Source organism: Pseudophryne corroboree, chromosome 9 (genome assembly GCF_028390025.1).
Source record: "Pseudophryne corroboree isolate aPseCor3 chromosome 9, aPseCor3.hap2, whole genome shotgun sequence".
Lineage (NCBI taxonomy): Eukaryota > Metazoa > Chordata > Amphibia > Anura > Myobatrachidae > Pseudophryne > Pseudophryne corroboree.
Window position 1 is genome coordinate 37,776,616 of NC_086452.1, and position 13,742 is coordinate 37,790,357.

Consider the following 13,742-nt stretch of genomic DNA (forward strand, 5'->3'; position numbering starts at 1 on the left):
TTTTTTTTTCTGTTTCAGAACATGACATTTGAAATGACTAGGGGTTACAGCATTACAGTGCGGCACTGTTAGATGCACATATGATGTCATGAGTAAGGAGCTAGGTCCAACGAGAAGACCTTTCATTACCGCCTGGAACTCGGCCAAAAGTTTTCATTTTTTGTGTCTGCCAAAGAAAATTGGGCAGTTTTGTACTCCTGTAACACGATCCCGAAAATAGGCAAAACTTTGAAAGAGACCGTTCACAAATAGTATCATCTTAATAAAATAATGGATATAATGCCAGAAGGGTTAAATTACCGCTAGGATGTCTCATCCAACTTTAAAGGACTTTAATTTCAAACATTGTTTGTGAATGGCGCCATCTAGTGGAGAATCAACAATCTGCAGCTCCAGTTTTGTTTCATTAACCCCTGGCAAGCTTAAAGAGTATTTATCATTTTACATTTGATGACGTCGAAGAATAAAACGCAACTTTCAGCCCAGTTTCAAAATATCTTTACTTCTCTCAGCCTCTATCCCTGTACATACATATTGGTAACTGACAGGTTGTTCGGACACACTGGGGAAGACAGACACTGAGGAAGACAGTTAAAGGGATCTGAACAAAAATGGATTATTTTGAGGTGCGATGGCGCTCATCTGTTTATGTAATGACCGTGGGGGATGTGCGGCCTGTTCTTTCTTGTAACTTCGAAAGCTTCAGTGCAATTGTGACAAGAGGGGCCAGCATTACCTGTGTGGAGAGAGTAAAATACATTTCAATTATACACAGACTTTTCCGTCCGAAGCGATGGCATCCCTTACACCTCATTTACCAAAATAATATCTAGAGATATATACGACATGGAGTGTCCGTCACTTAGACACAGCTGAAGCAGACATTTGTGGGCCAAACAATCATCCGTGAGGGGCGACTCAACGCAACGGCTGTTATGTACATATTGCATCCATTCACATTGCAGGTTTTGCCTGGCACCGACGCAACTGAGGTGGTGGAGATACTAGACGGCGCTTTGTCAGTTACAGAATCACCCTCTAGAACAGGCCTGGCCAACCTGTGGCTCTCCAGATGTTGTGAAACTACACATCCCAGCATGCCTTGCCACAGTTTTAGCATTCCCTAATAGCAAAACTGTGGCAAAGCATGATGGGACTTGTAGTTTTACAACCGCTGGAGAGCCACAGGTTGGCCAGGCCTGCTCTAGAAGACTAGGACGAATTAGGCACGAGGTAGTGTGCGTAAAAATATTTTACAAGGTAATAAACCAGCGTTATTATGTTACCAATAATTCCATTATATTATGGCATTATTACAGGCAAACGGTTTTCTATATCATTAGTAAAGTCCGCCTGTCACGCTAAATATTCGACAATTGAATGGTATATAAAAGTAAAACAATATATACTAGTTTGGTCATAAGTTTAAGACATTTCTTTAAGTTAGCCTACCCCGTTTAAAGGCCTCATGGCCACAGACATTTCATTTAGGTATTTTATACCTGTGCGCCCAAGATCACATTTCAGTTTGAATAGGTTTGTAAAGTAGAGGTTTTATTTATTTTATTACGGCTTTGTGTATCCCAGAAAACGTGCAGCTCTGGGACAGAGATGGCTCCTGGGAATCCCTGATGATGTCACCACTGTGATGACACAGGCTTTCCTGCGCCCAATGGGGAAGCCCAGGCCTGGAAATGACGGTTCCTGGTCACGTCACTGGCACATAAGAAGTTTTGAGGATGGGGCCACGTAGTGTGCACCCGCCATACTGAGGCGCCACTTATATGCCGGCCTATATACAGTAACTGGTGCCGGCTGAAAGCCGATGGCTGCAGTATGCAAATAAGGGGAAAGACCTGCAGAATCCCTGCTAGTAATATAAAATGAAGATGGCCCCCGCGGCTGAACGTGTAGGGGTGCAGGATGAATAAACGGGTTATGAAAAATGATGTACTAACACTAGTATAGTATTATGTTCACGGGATGATACAACCTACACATTCTGAATGTACAGTTATTAAACAATTCCGTTAAACATTGTTTTGTAGTTAATAAATCAGGGGAAAATTCACAAAACCAATAAATTCAGTTATCCGACACAACATGAAAGGGATTACAGTCCTTCCAGACCACAGCAGCTCTGTCCAGCAAGAATCACAGACGGAGAGTGAGGGAGGTCTGATGAAGCGTTTCGCCGCAAAGACTTCATCGGGGTTGTGGCCTCCCTCATCTGACTATTTCTTTACATCGTGAGCACTAATGCTAATTCACTAATACACCTGCACAATACACGGCTGCTAGGAAACTCACACCACGCATATTGCTATGCAGGATTACATCACAAAGGTTGAAGAAACGCGTTGGTTGGCCTCCTGCGATCTGTTTGGTGACTCGTTTGTCACCGCATAGCTGTGATCCCATTGGCTGTGGGCTGGGAGAGATCATGTGACTTGATCTTTGGGTTATTCAGATAAGCTGACATTTTTATGCACTATTTGGCGGACTGTGGATACCTTGGAGCAGTAAAACTGTCCATTGGCCGTGAGGGTTACGTTCAACATATTTAGACAATATTGACAATATTTAGACATCCCCCCCAATCCTCCTCAGTCAGCTTGCCTGCTCACAATCAATATTTCATGCCACTTACACGGTGTTTGACACATGGCCGGATTTTTACATTTGTAACAACTAGGAAGTAGAAATAAACCCTCCCTTTGTTCATTTTACCCATTAAATGTGTCAAAGTTGCCTGAGGACGGCAGGAAGCGCGATCGTGGCCCAAAGCCACAGCGGAGAATGGGAAAGAATTCAAGTCTGGCAGCATCCAGGAGACAATGTGTTGGGAACATAAGAAAGAAGTTTGGAATTAAGAACTCGTTAAGATTGGATTCCAGCTCGGTGCTGCAATAAAATGACTGCATTGTCTGCTTAATAGCCATATTGTACGGCTGGAAGAACGTCAATTATGCCTAATCTATCTAGGTAGGAGGTAGAGTTGATTAAACGCCATTCACGCTGTAGAAAGCTGAAAGAACTGATTAAACGGTCACGCGGAGAATAATTCACTAGGGAAGGAAGACACAGGTGTGCTAATTCAGATAACTAGATTACGGGGGGTGAGGACAGAATGTATTTCCCAAGGAATCGTTCACATCCTTATCCTCCGGCTTTTGTAGTGAGAAACTTTTACTCTCTGACCCAAACGTGTGCAGCTGTAGTTTATCTCTCTATTCTGGCCCAAGCATCCCCAAACACACATATGGATATTCTGACTGTACTATACACTCTCTCTACTGGGGAAAGTGCGAGGAGAAATAAAATACCTAAACACAGCGTCTTAGGATGGCCCATTCATGCAAATGGGAAATTCACAGAGAGGAGAACGGGTGCCTGGAAATAGCCAGCTGTAGAAGAACAGAGCGGAAGGGTGAGGACTCCTTGGGCCAGATCACTGCACCGCCGATAAGGAACCTCTGCTGTACCTTACATGGGATGTATTCTAAATATACTCAAAATGAGTTTGTGTCACTTATAAAACGATTCCATTTTAATGAGTCCGAGTGACCCCATGAAAAGTGGCAAATTATGCTTACCGATAATATCGTTTCTTCAAGATACTCCATGGCAGCCCTTACTCTGGGTTTACATCCCATTCTCCTATGTCCAGACAGGACTTTTTTTTTTTTTACATGCCCCGCCCACTGTGGGTGTATAGGACTACACCCCCTTGGCCTCATTAGTCTTTAAGTGTCTCCTAATCCAAGTTCTAAGAAAAGAAAAAAAAATAAGAATTTACTTACCGATAATTCTATTTCTCGGAGTCCGTAGTGGATGTTGGGGTTCCTGAAAGGACCATGGGGAATAGCGGCTCCGCAGGAGACAGGGCACAAAAAGTAAAGCTTTAGGATCAGGTGGTGTGTACTGGCTCCTCCCCCTATGACCCTCCTCCAAGCCTCAGTTAGGATACTGTGCCCGGACGAGCGTACACAATAAGGAAGGATTTTGAATCCCGGGTAAGACTCATACCAGCCACACCAATCACACTGTACAACCTGTGATCTGAACCCAGTTAACAGTATGATAACAGCGGAGCCTCTGAAAAGATGGCTCACAACAATAATAACCCGATTTTTGTAACTATGTACAAGTAATGCAGATAATCCGCACTTGGGATGGGCGCCCAGCATCCACTACGGACTCCGAGAAATAGAATTATCGGTAAGTAAATTCTTATTTTCTCTATCGTCCTAGTGGATGCTGGGGTTCCTGAAAGGACCATGGGGATTATACCAAAGCTCCCAAACGGGCGGGAGAGTGCGGATGACTCTGCAGCACCGAATGAGAGAACTCCAGGTCCTCCTTAGCCAGGGTATCAAATTTGTAGGATTTTACAAACGTGTTTGCCCCTGACTAAATAGCCGCTCGGCAAAGTTGTAAAGCCGAGACCCCTCGGGCAGCCGCCCAAGATGAGCCCACCTTCCTTGTGGAATGGGCATTTACATATTTTGGCTGTGGCAGGCCTGCCACAGAATGTGCAAGCTGAATTGTATTACACATCCAACTAGCAATAGTCTGCTTAGAAGCAAGAGCACCCAGTTTGTTGGGTGCATACAGGATAACAGCAAGTCAGTTTTCCTGACTCCAGCCGTCCTGGAACCTATACTTTCAGGGCCCTGACAACATCCAGCAACTTGGAGTCCTCCAAGTCCCTAGTAGGCGCAAGGCACCACAATAAGCTGGTTCAGGTGAAACACTGACACCACCTTAGGGAGAGAACTGGGGACGAGTCCGCAGCTCTGCCCTGTCCGAATGGACAAACAGATATGGGCTTTTTTGAGAAAAAACCCACCAATTTGACACTCGCCTGGCCCAGGCCAGGGCCAAGAGCATGGTCACTTTTCATGTAAGATGCTTCAAATCCACAGATTTGACTGGTTTTAAACCAATGTGATTTGAGGAATCCCAGAACTACGTTGAGATCCCACAGTGCCACTGGAGGCACAAAAGGGGGTTGTATATGCAATACTCCCTTGACAAACTTCTGGACTTCAGGAACTGAAGCCAATTCTTTCTGGAAGAAAATCGACAGGGCCGAAATTTGAACCTTAATGGGCCCCAATTTGAGGCCCATAGACACTCCTGTTTGCAGGAAATGCAGGAATCGACCGAGTTGAAATTTCTTCGTGGGGCCTTCCTGGCCTCACACCACGCAACATATTTTCGCCACATGTGGTGATAATGTTGTGCGGTCACCTCCTTCCTGGCTTTGACCAGGGTAGGAATGACCTCTTCCGGAATGCCTTTTTCCCTTAGGATCCGGCGTTCCACCGCCATGCCGTCAAACGCAGCTGCGGTAAGTCTTGGAACAGACATGGTACTTGCTGAAGCAAGTCCCTTCTTAGCGGCAGAGGCCATAAGTCCTCTGTGAGCATCTCTTGAAGTTCCGGGTACCAAGTCCTTCTTGGCCAATCCGGAGCCATGAGTATAGTTCTTACTCCTCTACGTCTTATAATTCTCAGTACCTTAGGTATGAGAAGCAGAGGAGGGAACACATACACCGACTGGTACACCCACGGTGTTACCAGAACGTCCACAGCTATTGCCTGAGGGTCTCTTGACCTGGCGCAATACCTGTCCCGTTTTTTGTTCAGACGGGACGCCATCATGTCCACCTTTGGTATTTCCCAACGGTTCACCATCATGTGGAAAAACTTCCCGATGAAGTTTCCACTCTCCCGGGTGGAGGTCGTGCCTGCTGAGGAAGTCTGCTTCCCAGTTTCCACTCCCGGAATGAAACACTGCTGACAGTGCTATCACATGATTTTCCGCCCAGCGAAAAGTCCTTGCAGTTTTTGCCACTGCCCTCCTGCTTCTTGTGCCGCCCTGTCTGTTTACGTGGGCGACTGCCGTGATGTTTTTCCCACTGGATCAATACCGGCTGACCTTGAAGCAGAGGTCTTGCTAAGCTTAGAGCATTATAAATTTACCCTTAGCTCCAGTATATTTATGTGGAGAAAAGTCTCCAGACTTGATCACACTCCCTGGAAATTTTTTCCTTGTGTGACTGCTCCCCAGCCTCTCGGGCTGGCCTCCGTGGTCACCAGCATCCAATCCTGAATGCCGAATCTGCGGCCCTCTAGAAGATGAGCACTCTGTAACCACCACAAGAGAGACACCCTTGTCCTTGGATATAGGGTTATCCGCTGATGCATCTGAAGATGCGATCCGGACCATTTGTCCAGCAGATCCCACTGAAAAGTTCTTGCGTGAAATCTGCCGAATGGAATTGCTTCGTAGGAAGCCACCATTTTTACCAGGACCCTTGTGCAATGATGCACTGACACTTTTCCTGGTTTTAGGAGGTTCTTGACTAGCTCGGATAACTCCCTGGCTTTCTCATCCGGGAGAAACACCTTTTTCTGGACTGTGTCCAGAATCATCCCTAGGCACAGCAGACGTGTCGTCAGGATCAGCTGCGATTTTGGAATATTTAGAATCCATCCGTGCTGTTGTAGCAGTATCCGAGATAGTGCTACTCCGACCTCCAACTGTTCCCTGGACTTTGCCCTTATCAGGAGATCGTCCAAGTAAGGGGTAATTAAGACGCCTTTTCTTCGAAGAAGAATCATCATTTCGGCCATTACCTTGGTAAAGACCCGGGGTGCCGTGGACAATCCAAACGGCAGCGTCTGAAACTGACAGTGACAGTTCTATACCACGAACCTGAGGTACCCTTAGTGAGAAGGGCAAATTTGGGACATGGAGGTAAGCATCCCTGATGTCCCGGGACACTATATAGTCCCCTTCTTCCTGGTTCGTTATCACTGCTCTGAGTGACTCCATCTTGATTTGAACCTTTGTAAGTGTTCAAATTTTTTTAGATTTAGAATAGGTCTCACCTAGCCTTCTGGCTTCAGTACCACAATATAGTGTGGAATAATACCCCTTTCCTTGTTGTAGGAGGGGTAATTTGATTATCACCTGCTGGGAATACAGCTTGTGAATTTTTTCCCATACTGCCTCCTTGTCGGAGGGATACCTTGGTAAAGCAGACTTCAGGAGCCTGCGAGGGGGAAACGTTTCGACATTCCAATCTGTACCCCTGGGATACTACTTGTAGGATCCAGGGGTCCTGTACGGTCCCAGCGTCATGCTGAGAGCTTGGCAGAAGCGGTGGAAGGCTTCTGTTCCTGGGAATGGGCTGCCTGCTGCAGTCTTCTTCCCTTTCCTCTATCCCTGGGCAAATATGACTCTTATAGGGACGAAAGGACTGAGGCTGAAAAGACGGTGTCTTTTTCTGCAGAGATGTGACTTAGGGTAAAAACGGTGGATTTTCCAGCAGTTGCCGTGGCCACCAGGTCCGATGGACCGACCCCAAATAACTCCTCTTCCTTTATACGGCAATACACCTTTGTGCCGTTTGGAATCTGCATCACCTGACCACTGTCGTGTCCATAAACATCTTCTGGCAGATATGGACATCGCACTTACTCTTGATGCCAGAGTGCAAATATCCCTCTGTGCATCTCGCATATATAGAAATGCATCCTTTAAATGCTCTATAGTCAATAAAATACTGTCCCTGTCAAGGGTATCAATATTTTTAGTCAGGGAATCCGACCAAGCCACCCCAGCTCTGCACATCCAGGCTGAGGCGATCGCTGGTCGCAGTATAACACCAGTATGTGTGTATATACTTTTATATGATATTTTCCAGCCTCCTGTCAGCTGGCTCCTTGAGGACGGCCCTATCTATAGACGGTACCGCCACTTGTTTTGATAAGCGTGTGAGCGCCTTATCCACCCTAAGGGGTGTTTCCCAACGCGCCCTAACTTCTGGCGGGAAAGGGTATACCGCCAATAATTTTCTATCGGGGGGAACCCACGCATCATCACACACTTCATTTAATTTATCTGATTCAGGAAAAACTACAGGTAGTTTTTTCACATCCCACATAATACCCTCTTTTGTGGTACTTGTAGTATCAGAAATATGTAACACCTCCTTCATTGCCCTTAACGTGTGGCCCTAATTAGGAATACGTTTGTTTATTCACCGTCGACACTGGATTCAGTGTCCGTGTCTGTGTCGACCGACTAAGGTAAACGGGCGTTTTAAAACCCCTGACGGTGTTTTTGAGACGTCTGGACCGGTACTAATTGTTTGTCGGCCGTCTCATGTCGTCAACCGACCTTGCAGCGTGTTGACATTATCACGTAATTCCCTAAATAAGCCATCCATTCCGGTGTCGACTCCCTAGAGAGTGACATCACCATTACAGGCAATTGCTCCGTCTCCTCACCAACATCGTCCTCATACATGTCGACACACACGTACCGACACACAGCACACACACAGGGAATGCTCTGATAGAGGACAGGACCCACTAGCCCTTTGGAGAGACAGAGGGAGAGTTTGCCAGCACACACCAAAAAACGCTATAATTATATAGGGACAACCTTATATAAGTGTTTTCCCTTATAGCATCTTTTTATATATTTCTAACGCCAAATTAGTGCCCCCCCTCTCTGTTTTAACCCTGTTTCTGTAGTGCAGTGCAGGGGAGAGCCTGGGAGCCTTCCCTCCAGCCTTTCTGTGAGGGAAAATGGCGCTGTGTGCTGAGGAGATAGGCCCCGCCCCTTTTTCGGCGGGCTCGTCTCCCGCTCTTCAACGGATTCTGGCAGGGGTTAAATATCTCCATATAGCCCCCGGAGGCTATATGTGAGGTATTTTTTGCCAAAAAATAGGTTTACATTGCCTCCCAGGGCGCCCCCCTCCCAGCGCCCTGCACCCTCAGTGACTGCCGTGTGAAGTGTGCTGAGAGCAATGGCGCACAGCTGCAGTGCTGTGCGCTACCTTAAGAAGACTGATGAGTCTTCTGCCGCCGATTCTGGACCTTCTTCTCTTTTCAGCATCTGCAAGGGGGCCGGCGGCGAGGCTCCGGTGACCATCCAGGCTGTACCTGTGATCGTCCCTCTGGAGCTAATGTCCAGTAGCCAAAGAAGCCAATCCATCCTGCACGCAGGTGAGTTCACTTCTTCTCCCCTAAGTCCCTCGTTGCAGTGATCCTGTTGCCAGCAGGACTCACTGTAAAATAAAAAACCTAAGCTAAACTTTTCTAAGCAGCTCTTTAGGAGAGCCACCTAGATTGCACCCTTCTCGGCCGGGCACAAAAATCTAACTGAGGCTTGGAGGAGGGTCATAGGGGGAGGAGCCAGTGCACACCACCTGATCCTAAAGCTTTACTTTTTGTGCCCTGTCTCCTGCGGAGCCGCTATTCCCCATGGTCCTTTCAGGAACCCCAGCATCCACTAGGACGATAGAGAAACACATAGGGGTATATTCAATTGAAGTCGAAAACTGCCGTCTGTCGAAAAGACGGAAGTTTTCGACTTTTTAAGGTCGAATCCTGATTCAACCTATTCAATATTTTGCTACATTTTTCGACAAGTCGATAAATTCGACTTGTCGAAAAGCACGTGGATCGGCGGAATAGCTGCCGCAGGGAGACGGGGGGACAGCCGGCGGGCATACAGGGAGATCAGCGCTACAGTAGCGCTGCAGCTGGATGTCACTCAGCCGCCCGACCTCACGGCAGCTTCCACCCGGCTCCAGCACGCTGCTGGAGCCGGGTGGAAGCTGCCGTGAGGTTGGGCGGCTGAGTGACATCCTGCTGCAGCGCTATTGTAGCGCTGATCCTCCCTGTATGCCCGCCGGCTGTCCCCCCTGCGGCTCACCCCCCTCGCCTCCTCTGCGTCCTATCTTAATTCGACTTGAAAAAGTCGAATTAAGATGGGGAATGAATAGGGGATGTCGGATCCATTCCGACAAATACATGTCGGAATGGATCCGACTTTAATTGAATATACCCCATAATAAGGAGGGATTTGTAGACTGCCATGGAGTATCTTGAAGAAATTATCGGTAAGCATAATTTGCTACTTTCTTCTGACCACTCCATGGCAGCCATTACTCTGGGATAGACCAAAGCATCTAAAAAGGGCGGGAAAAAAATAGAAGACAAAAAACCCGTCTGATGCTCAGTGGTAATTTATGACATTGCCTCCGTAAGTACAGCTTTCCCAAAGTAGGCATGGGACACATCCAGCACGTAATGCCTGGAAAATGTATGAACTGAAGACCACGTAGCGGCCGCACATATATCCCCGAGCAACACTTGAGCCTTCCTCACCCAGGATGTAGCAACAGCCCGTGTCGAGTGTGCCTTAATTTGTCAGGAACTGGGCGACCACTTTTTTTTCATAGACAAACACAATTAACTCTTTAATCCATCTTGAAATAGATAGTTTTGAAGGTGCTTCACCCTTCCTAGCACCGGAATACAGAACAAATACATTTTCTCTTACGTCCTAGAGGATGCTGGGGACTCCAAAAGGACCATGGGGTATAGACGGATCCGCAGGAGCTTGGGCACACTATAAGACTTAAACTGGATGTGAACTGGCTCCTCCCTCTATGCCCCTCCTCCAGACCTCAGTTAGACTTTGTGCCCAGGAGTGACTGGACACACACTAGGGGAGATCTCCTGAGTTTCTCTGGAAAGACTTTATGTTAGTTTTTTTATTTTCAGGGAGACCTGCCGGCTACAGGCTCCCTGCATCATGGGAGTGAGGGGAGAGAAGTCAGACCTACTTCTACTTAGTTAAAGGCTCTGCTTCTTAGGCTACTGGACACCATTAGCTCCAGAGGGTTCGATCACTAGGTGCGCCTAGCTGCTTGTTCCCGGAGCCACGCAGTCACCCCCCTCACAGAAGCCAGAAGAAAGAAGCCGGGTGAGTATTAGAAGAACAGAAGACTTCAGTGACGGCAGAAGAGCTCAGTAACGGAGGTAACAGCAGCGGTAGGGCTGCGCTCCTTGCTCCCACACACCAACGTCTCTGGCAGGGTGCAGGGCGCTGGGGGGGAGCGCCCTGGACGGCATGTTGCGGAGGTTTGGATCTCTGGCGGCGGGACATATTTAGATTTCCGGACACCGGGCATGTTCACCCCGCCAGTGTGCCGCGAAACGGAGGGAGCAGCAGCAGTAGTGCTGCGCTCCCTGCTCCCGCACACCATCGCCTCTTGCAGGGTGCAGGGCGCTGGGGGGGAGCGCCCTGGGCGGCTTATACTGAATTAGATCGCTGGCGGGGGGACATATTTCGTTGGCCGGACACCGGGTATGTCACCCCGCCAGGGTGCCGCAGCGATCGCGCTGTGCGCCTTTTGCTCCCACACTCCACCGGCTTCCGAGGGTGCTGGGCGCAGGGGCGCCCAGGGCAGCAAATCTATTTATGTGTATATACAGGGGGTTATGCCCTGTATAGAGGTTCCCCCAGCTCAATTATATATATGCTTTTTGAGCGGGCTTAAGCACGCCGAGAAGGGGCGGAGCTTAGCCTCACAGTGGAGTCAGCGCCATTTTCCTCAGTCCCCGCCAAGGCTTGCTGTATAGTAAGAAGGAGGGGGGGCACAGTGTTTTTAATGCTATATGGAGTCATATAGCATTATGTTTTATAAGGGGCGCATAATCTTTGTTGTGATACGTAAATTCAGTGTTTCCCAATTTGTTTACCCACTATCTGTTAGTCGACATATGTGAGGGCTTTGTCACAAGCTGCTGTGGGGATAGCTGTCGGCTTCGCCGGCGCATGACGGTACTTGATTCAGAAGATGAAGTATTAGCAGGTTGGTGTGTGTGTGTGCTTAAAAAAGTAAACACGCCAGGGGAGACACAGTTGTTTGTGGGTGCCCTGTCGGCATCAACGGTATTTACTGGGTAAAAAAATTAACAGGCTGTTATTGCCTTGTACCTATATATTTATAGATATATGTGGGAGGAGTCTTATTGAAAGTGTATATGTATGCTTCCCTCAGACCCCTCGGGGTTCCAAGATTGTTATTTTTTTACCCGTTTATTATTCCCTGCTGTCGACATATACTAAGTTTCTGTCGACCATAACGTTCCTGGTAGATCCACATCCGGGGCATGTCAGTACATGGTCATACACATTCAGAACACATTACTGTCAGGTCTGGACAATCCACTTGCGTATAGGTTATATATATATATATTTGAGACAACTATTGCGTTCTTCAAGAGTCACCGCTATATGACTAAGAATGGAACATTGCTTTTAATCATCTCGTGTATAAAATGTCATTGAATGTAATTGAATAATTTTATGTATTGTATCTTTAAAAGGAAATAAAATCCTTTTTTAAAACTACAATTAAGGATACTATTTACACTGCTATATACCAGAGCACTAGTACAAGCTCCTTTGGGAAACCGTCTTCTTTTTATATATATATATATATATATATATATATATATATATATGTTTATATATGCATGGTTAGGATATGTGTGTTTTATTGTGTATTACATTTATGTATATCCATAAATCCTGAAATAATGGTATTCTTCTTATGTGCTGGTCGCTCTGTTGATTAAGCTCTAGATTGGCCGTGACGAGTTGGTTTTCGATCCTCTCATGGAGTCCGAATATTATTCTCTTTCCGACGCAGAGAGAACATTGTGGCAGTCAACTCTTGGTCGACGCAGAGCCGGTCGCAAAGGATCATACACAGGAAGCTAAGTGATATTTTATTTCTATACTTATTTGCACTGCATGAACATGGGGGAGTGTTCTGTTCGGACAGGCATCCGATAGAATTACCCTACAGAGTGTGGGTAAGGTTGCTTATGTTGATTATATTCTATAACATTGCAGCAGGTTGCCGCGTGACGGCAGAAGGTGTGGCCGGGGAAAACTGCTGAGGTTGTTTCCGAGAGATACTGGGATGCCTCCGTTCAGTCAATCTCGGCGGATACCACTGGTAAGTCTAGCTTGTGAGTTTGACTACTTCGCAACGGTTGGGGACGCATTCTTTTGTGGGATGCAGTTGTTTTAATCGTTCGATACCGTTCTTTTTTCCTTTTCTGTGCAGACAGTGGAAGCTGAAAAGGTAAGAGTTCTGCAGCCCTGTTTGGCCTACAGAACCGGATCTCGGTTGCTGTTTTTTTAACACGTCCGCCACAGGTCGCTGAGTCTATCTGGCTGGATCCCACTCTGGTGGGGACTCGTCTACTAATCTTCCGTTAGTCCGAGAATTGCCTAGGACCTGTGGCTTGATTGTATAATCCGAAGGGGGACATTCTGAGTTACAAATGTTACCCCTCACTGTTTTTCTATTAAATCTTGCCGTTTCCCTTCTGGAAGAGGTAGTACGTGACGCCGTACAGAGGTGCGTCAGGTTTAGGGAATTGTTCTGCTGTTCCAAAAAAAAAAAAAAAAAGACTAAGAGGTTTCAATGCGTGGTTCTCCGCATTCGGACTACCTGGGTGGATATCCAGGATTGTCTTTGCCATTTCATAGGAGTAATGGCAGTATGATGGTTCTCTTTCAACAGTAAGAGTCATTCTTATTCTGTTCTGGGACGCTATCCAGATTAAGGCGAGATCAAGAAACGAGTGGTGCAAATCGTTGTTTCTCTCTGACTGTTCTTTCAACAGTGGGAATGACTGTTGTACCCAACGACGCAGAGTTCGGAGGTGGGTGTCAGAGTGGATACTGCCCGGTTGAGGTTCCGTGTTTTTTCCTGTGGAAAGAGATCTGAGGATCCAGAGTCGGATCAGATTTGCAACAGTGTAAACCCATCGATGCGTTCCGTTTATGAAGAAGATGGTTACAGCCTACGAGGCCATTCGGTGAGCGGGTCAAATGCCAGAGTGGTT

At 47.0% G+C, this 13,742-nt stretch overlaps 1 protein-coding gene across 3 annotated transcripts in view; it reads right to left on the reverse strand.

Moving 5' to 3' along the window:
* Positions 1-482: 482 nt before the first annotated feature.
* PGM1 (phosphoglucomutase 1) overlaps positions 483-13,742 on the reverse strand; it is a 304,177-nt gene continuing 290,917 nt past the window's right edge. For all 3 annotated transcript variants that reach the window (XM_063939194.1, XM_063939193.1, XM_063939192.1), the window contains one exon: positions 483-736. In XM_063939194.1, the coding sequence (XP_063795264.1) occupies positions 647-736 (90 nt within the window). In that variant the 3' untranslated portion in view covers positions 483-646. The remainder of the gene's footprint in view (positions 737-13,742) is intronic.